Raw genomic sequence first — 11,129 nt, 5'->3', positions numbered from 1 at the left:
CAGGCAGCAATGGCTGCCTATGGAGAGAACTGGGTGGTTAGAGGACAGGGATGAGAAACTCATGTTTCACGTAGGCCTTTTATACCAGGAACATTAGTTACCTATTTTTAAAATAAGAATTTAAAATCACTTCATTACACTTAGCACAAAGAGATTAGCACAGAATGAGACTTAAGTTGTAGAAGCCCCGAGAATCAGTCCCCCTGCAGTAGGTGGGGGAAGGGGTTCGTCAGGACCAGAGATGGACAGGATGCATGACTGGGCCCGGGGCAGGCCCAGCCCCTGAAGTCAGGTTACAGGGCCTTAGGGCGGAATGAAGGGCTGTGCATTTTTTGGGAGACAGATGCAATGCTTTCCGCTTTCCCCACGAGATTAGGTGGGGAGTGGGAGAGAAAAGGCAAGAGGAATGGTGGGGTTTAGGGGTAGGTTAGGAGGCCCCGGCACCCCCTCAGGTAGGAGGGAGGACTTGTGCTATCCTTGGCAGTAGTGATGAATCGAAGTGCTTCTAGCTTGGTGACCAGACACACAGCAGTGCTACACACCGAAGAGGCTGCAGTGACCAGACACACAGCAGTGCTACACACCGAAGAGGCTGCAGTGACCAGACACACAGCAGTGCTACACACCGAAGAGGTTGCAGTGACCAGACACACAGCGGTGCTACACACCGAAGAGGTTGCAGTGACCAGACACACAGCGGTGCTCAGTGCTACACACCGAAGAGGCTGCAGTGACCAGACACACAGCAGTGCTACACACCGAAGAGGTTGCAGTGACCAGACACACAGCGGTGCTACACACCGAAGAGGTTGCAGTGACCAGACACACAGCGGTGCTACACACCGAAGAGGTTGCAGTGACCAGACACACAGCGGTGCTCAGTGCTACACACCGAAGAGGTTGCAGTGACCAGACACACAGCGGTGCTACACACCGAAGAGGTTGCAGTGACCAGACACACAGCGGTGCTACACACCGAAGAGGTTGCAGTGACCAGACACACAGCGGTGCTACACACCGAAGAGGCTGCAGTGACCAGACACACAGCAGTGCTACACACCGAAGAGGCTGCAGTGACCAGACACACAGCAGTGCTCAGTGCTACACACCGAAGAGGCTGCAGAAACAGGTGCAGGGGAAAAGGGCCTTAGTCTCAGACTGTGTGTAATTTGGAGGCACTGATGGACATGGGAGTGGAGTGGTCCAGTGGCAGCTGAGCTCTGGGCACAGGGCTTTAGGTGTGAGCGCTGTAGAGTCCGCAGGTGCTGACGGACCACCCAGGCAGTGGGGAAATGGCAAAGGGAGGGCGAGCTGGCAGAGCTGGCAGGCAAGCGGATGCTTCAAGGCCTGTGACTGTGCTCCTGCTTCTGGGACAACAGGAAAGTGTACTTGGGGAGCTTTCTTGGGGGATGGGTTCCATTCAGCCCAGAACCAAAGAACTGGCCGGGCGCAGTGGCTCACTCCTGTAATCCCAACACTTTGGGAGGCCAAGGCGGGTGGACCACCTGAGGTCAGGAGTTCGAGACCAGCCTGGCCAACACTGTGAAACCCCATCTCTACTAAAAATACAAAAATTAGCTGGGCATGGTGGCGCACACCTGTAATCCCAGCTACTTAGGAGGCTGGGACAGGAGAATCGCTTGAACCCGGGAGGTGGAGGCTGCAGAGCAGAGATCACGCCACTGCACTCCAGCCTGAGCAACAGAGCAAGATTCAATTTCATAAAAAAAAAAAAAGAAAAAGAAAAAAGACCCCAAAACAAAGAATAAGTCAGGGTCATCCATGAGCTAGTCTGGGTCCAAATGTTGCCCAAGCACGGCCTCTCATCTGTTGAAAAGGCAAGCAATTTGCCAGGAGCCTCACACACCCGTCAGCGCCAAGAGTCAGTGCCTAGCATGTGCTTGCAGTGTGGGAAGCACGGTGCTTGGGGGCTGCAGGGAAGGGACTGCTGAGAGCCGGCACCTGCCTCCAAGCAGTGCAGCTGCTCCCCGTTTGGCGTGGGCGCCACCATGGCCTTTCCAGCAGTGTCAGCATCAAGTGCTCTCAAGATCTCTCCCTCCCATAAGCTGAAAGGCTGGGACAGGCCCGGCAGGGATCTCACCAGGCCTCTCCAAGCCTTGGGATTCTCACTTTGGTGCTATCTTGGCCTAGATTCCACCCAAAAGCAAGCCTGAGATGAGGCTTTGTGGATAAATGGTTTGCTTTTGAAACCAATCCCAGGCAACAGAAATACGGGGACAGAAAAAGTGAGGCAGGGAAGGAGAATCAGTCCTAGACCATGTCTGAGCTGGTCTCTGCAGGGGGCTGCTGAGGGGGAGCCACTCTCTGTGGCTGCCTTACCCAGATTACCCAGAGCTGCCCCTGGGGATGGAACTCTCTGCTACTTCCAGGCTGCTATTCCTGAGCTCCCCTAGGTCGCCGACCTCAGGGTGCTGCAGTCACACCTGTCTGAAGCTGGGGCTGTGGGGAGGGCCAAGATCGTGGGAAGCGAGGCACAGAGGCGCCTCATCTACACCTGTATACAGGTGTTTTTCCCCCCCCAGTCCGAGAAAGGGGGACTGAAGCCAGGGCCTCCATGCGTCCCTGATTCGGGACTCACAGCCTGCCTGCTATCCCTTCCTATCCTGTGCCCTTGCATGCGCTCAGGTTAGACCAGTCCCTTCATTGCTCCCTCTTCCCAGCCTCAGCCATCACCCGGGGTTCTTTTAAGTCAATAACGGCCAAGTCCAATGGCTCCACCTTCAGTGCCCATCCTAGCAGATGTCGAGCAGCATCTTGGCAGGGGGCCACCTTGGCCTCAACCTTCCTCCTCTCTGTCCTTGGCATTCATTTCCTCTTGTTCTAGACCACAAGCCACCTTCACAAATCACAGCAGAGGTCTCAACACTCTTGGCCTCCGCCCCTAGGTGCCACCCTCACCCAAGGAGACTCTCCCCTTTCCACAGGCTCAGCTCCAGGACAGGCACTCTCTAAATTAGACGCAAGGCGGCTGCGACCTCCCTCCCAGACCCGCCTGCAGCTGCGGCTCTACTTGTTGTGGTGCTGACTGTTGTCACCTGGAGGATATGTGCAGTGTCCTCCACTAGACTGTCAACGCTGGGAAGGCTGGACCCCGTCACCCTTCTACAACCCTCCTACACTGTGCAGTCACACACAGGAGCGCCACCTGCCTGGACCTAGAAATTGGATTTCTATAGAAGTTACCTAGTGAGCAGGCTCAGTGGCAACAATGGATAGTGCACTGGACTTCTAGCCTAAATCTACAGTAGTTATCTAACCAAACCCTACAAACCAGCTAATAAAGGGAAGACCACGAGACCACAGCCACCGCCAGCTTCTTCATGCTCCTCAGGAAACCACCGGCACTGGTGCGCACGCACTCTTGGCTGAACGGAGGCCACAGAGGCAGTGATCTTGCCTCTGCACTGCCACCATCCCGCCTCCAGGGATCAGGCCAAAACCCTGGTCAGGCTGAAAAAAGAAAATCCATCCACGGGGGGAAAAGGTCTCCTACTGAACCCTTGCATTTAAGCCCACAACTATCACAAACTTTATGAATTCATGTGCTTCAACTTGATTCCAACTATCAAAGTATCATATATATAAAAAAAATGTAGGTTCAGGTAGAGCAAAAGGTTAAGAACAAAAGGCATCCCTGGTGGTATTTCCACAGGGTCTGATTTGGAGGAAATTATACATTTGGAAACCCCAAGGCTCACTCAAAAGGAGAGAAGGAACTCCACTTTGTTACAGGGTAGGCTACTGCTTTGATGGAGCGTGGGGTGCAGAAAATGCTTTCATTTCATATTTTATTACATCAATGGCTTGAAAATTTTTTATTTAACCTCAGCAAATATTGGAAATAGAAAAATGAATTCTGCAGAATTTCACAAATAAATTTTCCAATTTCCACTAACAAATGTTATCATTCAATGGCTAAGCAGTTATAATGCTATGAACATTCACCACAATGAATGTGCTGAAATAGAAAACAGGCAGAGAGACATTAAAATATTACTTACAACAGCATTATTACAACATGTTTTCTTTAAAATTCCAACGTGGAGTTTATCACTTCAAAAGATATACAGCATTTCCATTATATTTGCAAACTTAACCTTATACATCTTTTAAAATCTTGAAAATTTTTAAGCTGTCTAAAAAGCACTTAGCAAAGTCGATAAGTCTACATAATGGAATACTATCCACCCCAGTATAAATTTCGTTTTAGGAGAAGGTGGCTGTAAACACTCATCATCACACAACATGCATAGCCTCTGCTGACCTTCCTTCTTCGGAATGCGACGTCACTGCAATTGTGCTTTAACTACAGGTAAGAGAAGCTGCAGAGATTCAGGGACTGGCAGAAAGAGCATCACACAGGACCACTAGATTTAGGTGACCTAGCTACCTGGAGTTCATCTGAGGAAAGTTTCACTTGACACTAGAAGCTTGAATCCTGGATCATTCGGTTTAGAAACAGGATAGACGAGAGAGAAAAAGAGGCCCTAGTTGGAGCTGGCTCCATCTTTCCTTAGCTCACATAAAAGCAGGGATCCAGTTAGCATAATGCACTGTTTGGCTTATTTTTGGTGTGCAATTATACCAATAGTACGTCTGATATTTAGAATGACAAAAATAGGGTATAGCTGAAATTTAAAGTGACAATGAGCACACTTAATAGTGGTCTGTGGTATTTGAGGAAACTTTAGATGAACAGAAAACCACCGCTTAATGAGTCCACCACAGTCAACTTGTACAACCCAACTACCTTTTCATTTTTGTTTTGTGTGTTGAATAGAGGTTTGTGAGCATCAAAAGGTCTTACAGGTTAAAAACGATCAAAAACCATTTTGAGGAAGTGGCGTCTCCACAAACACTGTACACCCAGACAACGTGGCATTTGTGTTACACGAGCACCCGACTGTGTGCCAACACTAATGTAATCAGCACAGCTGGGGCGTGGTTCCTTCCCAGTTAAAAGAGCTATATTACAGAGTGGATCACTGTTGCAGACCAGTCAACACAATATTCAAGTAACAAGGTGTTTAAATGGGTAAGTGAAAAAAATTTTACCTAACACTTTACACATCTACATAAAATTAAATAAAACAAACTTTTAATGCATATGCAATACAATTTATATCTTTTAGGATTTCTAAACTAAAAGTTAAACTATTATTTGCATCAATGATACTATATTTTGCACAATAACTTATACTTAGGAGAAAGTTTTCCACAAAAATATATATAATTATGACATTCACATTGATAATTTTTAAGAAGACAAAGCTTAAGTGAACATTCCATCTGAAGCAGTTATCACACCCCAAACCCTACCTGCCAATGCACCTAATTCTTGATATGTTAAAAAGTCTTCATATAAATAAGATGAAACCACTTTGCTTTTAAAGCTGAGTGATCTCTTACATTTACATCATTGCAAAGACGGTGTAATGAAAACAGTTGAAAACACAGTGCTATCTTACGCGGGAAAGCACAACAAAGGCAGTCAAGGACAGCTCCCATTTTCCCCTCTGTCAAGTCAAAATGACATGCCCCTTCCTCTCTGGGAGAAAGCCCAGTTCAGTTGCTGTGATCACAAGTGATTCTTCAGGGCTGGAGGCCATTCAGTGCCAGGAACCCAGTAAAGGGATAGTGCAGAATACAGATGAAGGCCTGGCACTGCTGGTCGGCTTGCCACGCTATATAAGAATCAGCATCAAGCTTCCAAGCACTGCCAGGAGGGACCAGGCTATTTTCCTTAAGAGAGATACAGACAGACCTATTGGCAGGGTGAGAAACATACTGCAGCAACTGCCTACTGCTTCTGTTAGCAAGAAGGAGGTCTTGAGGGAAGCAAGGAGAACCTAAAGCTTCAGCTCATACCTTAGTGTCCCCTTTACGCAATGTGCAAACTTAGGCTGACTCCTTCCCATGCTTCTCCCGCCGCCCTCGGTGTACACAGCAGGCTTATGGTGAAAAGAAGCCCCTCCCTCATCACTAGTGTCATTTTGCTAACCCTGTCTCCACACAGCAGCGGCAAGCCGGGACTCCTCTGATGCTTCCCAGGCTTTTACGTGACCAACACACACCTGGCACGGGAACGAGATGATGAAGGGCGGGCAAGTCCCATTGAACTTCCCTTTTGAAGGACCTTTCTCCAGACTATACTAAAAAAAATTTGCAATTCCAAAAAACCTAGGCTTCTAGCTGACCCTCTTTCTAAAGAGATAATCAGCTGATTTCAACAACAACAACAAAAAACAAGGTGCTTGGGAGTCAAAACATATCAAATTTTAATTGCATATTTTAAATTCTTAAGAATTCTGTTTATGCCTTAAAGCATCTGCATTTTTTTGGTATTGAAAGCAGAAAAAAAAATATCCAAACGATGCAAATAACAACAACAAAAGCAACTTCAGCGTATTTAGTGCAGTCTGAATGGCCGTGGGGTGGGAACAGGGTATGTTAGAATGCAGTCTGTCTGCTCCTCAACCCTCAGCAGGCCCAAGGTCTGGTAAGATAACAAAAGTGATTCTGGAAGTCTCAAGATGTTTATTAGAAATTTTTACTTGTTCCCAGTCCAACCAAAAGGCATTACAGACCACTTTGTAGGTTATTTCTTTTCATCTCAGTCTCACTAGACCAATACATTGATCACTTCTCTGTCCTGTACTCTGATATGAAAAGAGAGTGGATGGTGTTTGTGTAATCACATCAGCACATGAAGGACACAAACTGACATACAGTGTGCCACTTAAAGGGCCAGGCACACCGAGAGAACGTGGAACAACGTGCAGCTTTCATAAACCAGCGCCAGCTATCCTAATATCCTGACATTTAAAATCTGCACTGTCAGAATCTGCAGCAAGCTCTCCCCTGTCTCCTAATCTCAGTGATGTCATCTTTGGCTAGCAAATAACTTGAAAGAAGAAATAAGACACTAAAAGAGAAAAGGGATTGATACCATGGTTGCCAAAAGGAGAAGGCACCAATTCCAAATGTACAAGCACCAGGTACAGTGATGTGGGCCGAACCTCTTGGAGGTGGGGGATGGGGGTGGGGGGCAGGAAAAGATGGGGTGGCACCCACCCTGGGGTCACAATGCTGAGAAGTTGAAGGCAGAAAGCACTGAGGTCCACATTCCCTTTAAGCTACAGTGTCCGATGACAGTTGCAGTAAATGAGCTTTGTGACACTTGGGAAGGGAGAAGGGAGAGGTTTAAGCCAACTCAATTTATAAACCATACCTATAACCCATGTTTAGGGAAATGTGAGCTGCATCAGGATGCTTGGCATGATAAAGGTTATGATGCAGTCCGGCAATATATATTGATTTCCAAAAAAGCATATTATCACTTAGGTGGTTGTCTCAGAAAAGAAAAAGACAAACTTTCTAGAAGGCCAACAGGGTCGCGGTTACTCTGAAAATTACTCTATGCACAAAGTAGAAATTGCAGGCCATGCAGGAACAGAGTCGGGCCTTCCAAGGAGACTGCCTGCTCTGAAGCTGCTGACTGGGAAGAGCTGCCATTGGTGGGGCTCGGGGGCTCCGGCGGGGGAGGCGGTTCCCAGAGTCACAAGAGATGTGCAGGCCATGAGATTTCCCCAGCACGTGGGCAGAGTGTGAGATGCAGTGGAGCTCTCTGGGAAGTGGCGCCAACATGGAGGAACGAGCAAAGAATTAAGGCAGATGGAGCACAGGACTGGAAGTATATGCCTTTTTTGGTAATAGCTGCTTGTCCAGAGAGATGTGATGCAGATGGCTAGGTGATGTCTCATAATACCTGATATCCCGGATAACACAGTAGTCCACACCAAGTGTCCAAAGCCACCAGAGTTTCTCAGGAGGCAGACGCATATCTGACATCCAGAACAGAAGGAGCCTGAGGCCAAGAGAAAGAAAAAAAAGGATCAAAGAGTAGGTAAACAACACAAGCTGCTATTTCCAGTGTACTAAAAAGAGAAGGTAGCCAGCACACCTGCAGAGCAAATACCCAGTTTTTTTTTTTTTTTTTTTTTTTTGAGACAGGTCTCACTATGTCGCCCAGGCTGGAGTGCAGTGGTGCCATCTCGGCTCACTGCAACCTCCACCTCCCAGGTCAAGCAATTCTTCTGCCTCAGCCTCCCAAGTAGCTGGAACTACAGGCACCCGCCTCCACGCCCAGCTAATTTTTGTATTTTTAGTAGAGGCAGGGTTTCATCATGTTGGCCAGACTGGTCTCGAACTCCTGACCTCATGATCTGCCTGCCTCGGGCTCCCAAAGTTCTGGGATTACAGGTGTGAGTCACCGCAACCAGCGCACCATGTTCTTAAGGGCAGGGCAAGTGTGTGGCCTCTCCAGCGAGACGTCTTGGGCTCAAACCCTGGCCCTCCCACTTTCTAGATTTGTGCAAACAAGTTATCAGTCTTTTTGAGCTTCAGTTTCTTCACGTGAAGAAGATATATAGTGATAATACCTACTTCACCAGGATTAAATTTAAGTGCCTGAAAATGGCCTGGCACAGTGGCTCATGCCTGTAATCCTAGCACTTTGGGAGGCTGAGGCAGGTGGATCATTTGAGGCCAGGAATTTGAGACCAGCCTTGCCAACAAGGTAAAACCTTGTCTCTACTGAAAAGAAATATTGGTCGGGTGAGGTGGCGCACACCTGTAGTCCCAGCCAGGCACGAGAATCATGGGCTCGAGAGGTGGAGGTTGCAGTGAGCTAAGATCGTACCATTGCACTCCACTTGCTCTGGGCAACAGAGCAAGACTCCGTCCCAAAAACACAAATGAACAAAAAACCCTGAAAAGGACATATGAGCACAGTGGCAGCCCTAACTCCTCTCACTGGCTTGAGGGCATGCTGTGGCACCCAGCCCATTCAGCGCCCAGCCACTGGTTGCAGAAGGGATACAGGAGCCCATACCATCTCAGGATCTTCTTTAAAAGCTATGAGGCATTTCCTAACTCCCCTCTCCCATTTTTTAAAACTGACTCCCAGACCCAAACCTAAAGGTTGCATAACATCTTACTGCTCTCTGCCACGCTCATGGTATCTTATTGCTAGAGAAACAACTGGGCTATGTGTCCAAAATCTCAAAGTGATTGTTCCTTCAGTTAAAAATTATACAATTTACAAGAACTGTTCTTAGATAAATGAGGAGATTTCTCCTCACTGGTAACAGACTCAATCATTTTGTAATTTTAAGTGACATCTTTCTTTCCATCCCATGGGACCCTTTCTTCAATGTAAGGTTGGCTGTGACACCGTCCCCAACCCACCCTTGTCCACATCAAATAACTACCAATTTCAAAAGCTCAAAATACTTGGGCTACCTACCCACCTCTAAGACCTAAAGGAAATAATCTACAACTGACAGACCATTCTGTTACTAGAAATTCTAGGAATTATCATGTTCTCCCTGTGGCTTCTGTATAATACATAAAACCTGAGGCAGAGGGGACAGGCAGGATACCAGCAGACATCTTTCTCAGCTGCTGGACTCTACAGGACAAATAAAAAGGTGAAATCACACACACCCCAAGTTCTGCGGACTCACCAGACACACAAGTAAGCCAGCATTCTAACAAGTTCCCTTAGGCCCTTGGACACAGAGAAGCAGCTGGTCACTAGATTAATTTCCTTCTGCAAACTAACATATGGAGAACAGAAAACCAGGTGGTGGCAGGGCAGGGCTGGCACTACAAGAAGCAGAAAAAGAAAGAAACTCAAGAAATAGGCCAGACGAGGTGGCTCACGCCTGTTATCCCAGCACTTTAGGAGGCAGAGGCTGGCGGATCACTTGAGATCAGGAGTTTGAAACCAGCCTGGTCAACATGGCGAAACCCCATCTCTACTAAAAATACAAAAATTAGCCAGGCGTGATGGTGCACACCCACAATCCCAGCTACTAGGGAGGCTGAGGGCTGAGGCAGGAGAAGCACTTGAACCTGGGAGACGGAGGTTGCAGTGAGCTGAGAGTGCGCGACTGCACTCCAGCCTGGGTGACAGAGGGAGACTCTGTCTCAAAAAGAAAAAACAAAAAAAAGAAAGAAAGAAAGAGAACAAGAAAAGAAAGGTATGAGGGTGTACATTTTAAATGACTAGCGGAGTGAAAAGTTTGTAAAGGGATATAAGGACTATGCAGCACTAAACTCGAGTTAGTTCATTCTGTTTTACAGAGAAGGCTGGGTAAACAGAGACATGGAAGATCAACCACCAGGAATAAACTATGATCTGCTGCTCGGAGAAGCCATAACTAGACTGTGAAAAGAAAGACGGTGCTTTGATGTGCAATCCACATGGTAAGTGGATCATTACGGAGGAACCTTCTGGGCTAACACAAGGTTAAGAAAAAAAAATACTTGAGTCACTTAAGTCAGTCAACCAATGATCCAAAAGTAAGAGAATGAAGAAAAAAGCATACGCACAACAACTGACATCCTGTTGGTAGTGACTCTTGGTCCTAAATTTACTATGAGATTTGTTATGCCAGCCCAGCCAGCACTGGCTTTGATCAAATGTGAAGAGGGAATACAGCCAGAGCTCCCGACTGTTTCTGCTTCCAGTCATCCTGGGACTGAAGCCGGAAAACACACACAGGAAGCAAGCTTTCATTCCTGCAAATTCTAACGGTTCTTCCCCAGCAGTCTCCAGCTTTCAATGCTTCCTAAACTGAGTGCTAACAGGGGCAATTAGTGCTGGTACAGAAATTACTGAAAATAAAAACAAAGAAGAACAAAGAAAAACATCACTGCTGAAAGACAAAAACACCATTATTTTACTCACATGTTCTTTTCAGGCAGAGCTATTCATGGGGGTGATTCAGGGGTACTGACCTTGGCAATATTATAGATTTGGTACACTTATTACAAGATTTTCTGGCAAAAGGCTCTGAAGAATCTAATTCTAACAAAATTCATACGTTTCAATGGTGTTCTTACAGATGGCTGTGCCTTGAGGTCCTTTTTCCAGTCGGCAAAGAGGCCCTGCATGGAGTGGCGGCACCACACTCGCGGGGAATGCCAATACCTCCCAAGGTACTTCCATGCTCAGGTCAGGAGGGGCCTTCTGGGCTGTTTCTAGAGCCTGGCCCTCGGAGCAAAATGGTAGCACACACAATACAAAACAGGTAATCTCA

General features: G+C 47.2%; 1 protein-coding gene across 5 annotated transcripts in view; it reads right to left on the bottom strand.

Annotated features, from left to right (window-relative positions):
- Positions 1 to 3,807: 3,807 nt before the first annotated feature.
- Positions 3,808 to 11,129, bottom strand: part of RCOR1 (REST corepressor 1) — a 132,900-nt gene continuing 125,578 nt past the window's right edge. For 2 of the 5 annotated variants that reach the window (XM_028851874.2, XM_028851875.2), the window contains 2 exons: positions 10,933 to 11,083; positions 3,808 to 7,888 (listed from right to left, as the gene is read on the bottom strand). In XM_028851874.2, coding sequence (XP_028707707.2) covers positions 7,434 to 7,888; positions 10,933 to 11,083 — 606 coding nt within the window. In that variant the 3' untranslated portion in view covers positions 3,808 to 7,433. Of the gene's footprint in view, positions 8,097 to 8,735; positions 11,084 to 11,129 lie in introns of all 5 variants that reach the window. The other 3 variants (XM_028851876.2, XM_077941746.1, XM_077941745.1) reach the window with 2 other exon arrangements.

This window comes from Macaca mulatta, chromosome 7 (assembly GCF_049350105.2).
Source record: "Macaca mulatta isolate MMU2019108-1 chromosome 7, T2T-MMU8v2.0, whole genome shotgun sequence".
Classification (NCBI taxonomy): Eukaryota; Metazoa; Chordata; class Mammalia; order Primates; family Cercopithecidae; genus Macaca; species Macaca mulatta.
This window is presented reverse-complemented; position numbering and strand designations above follow the sequence as displayed.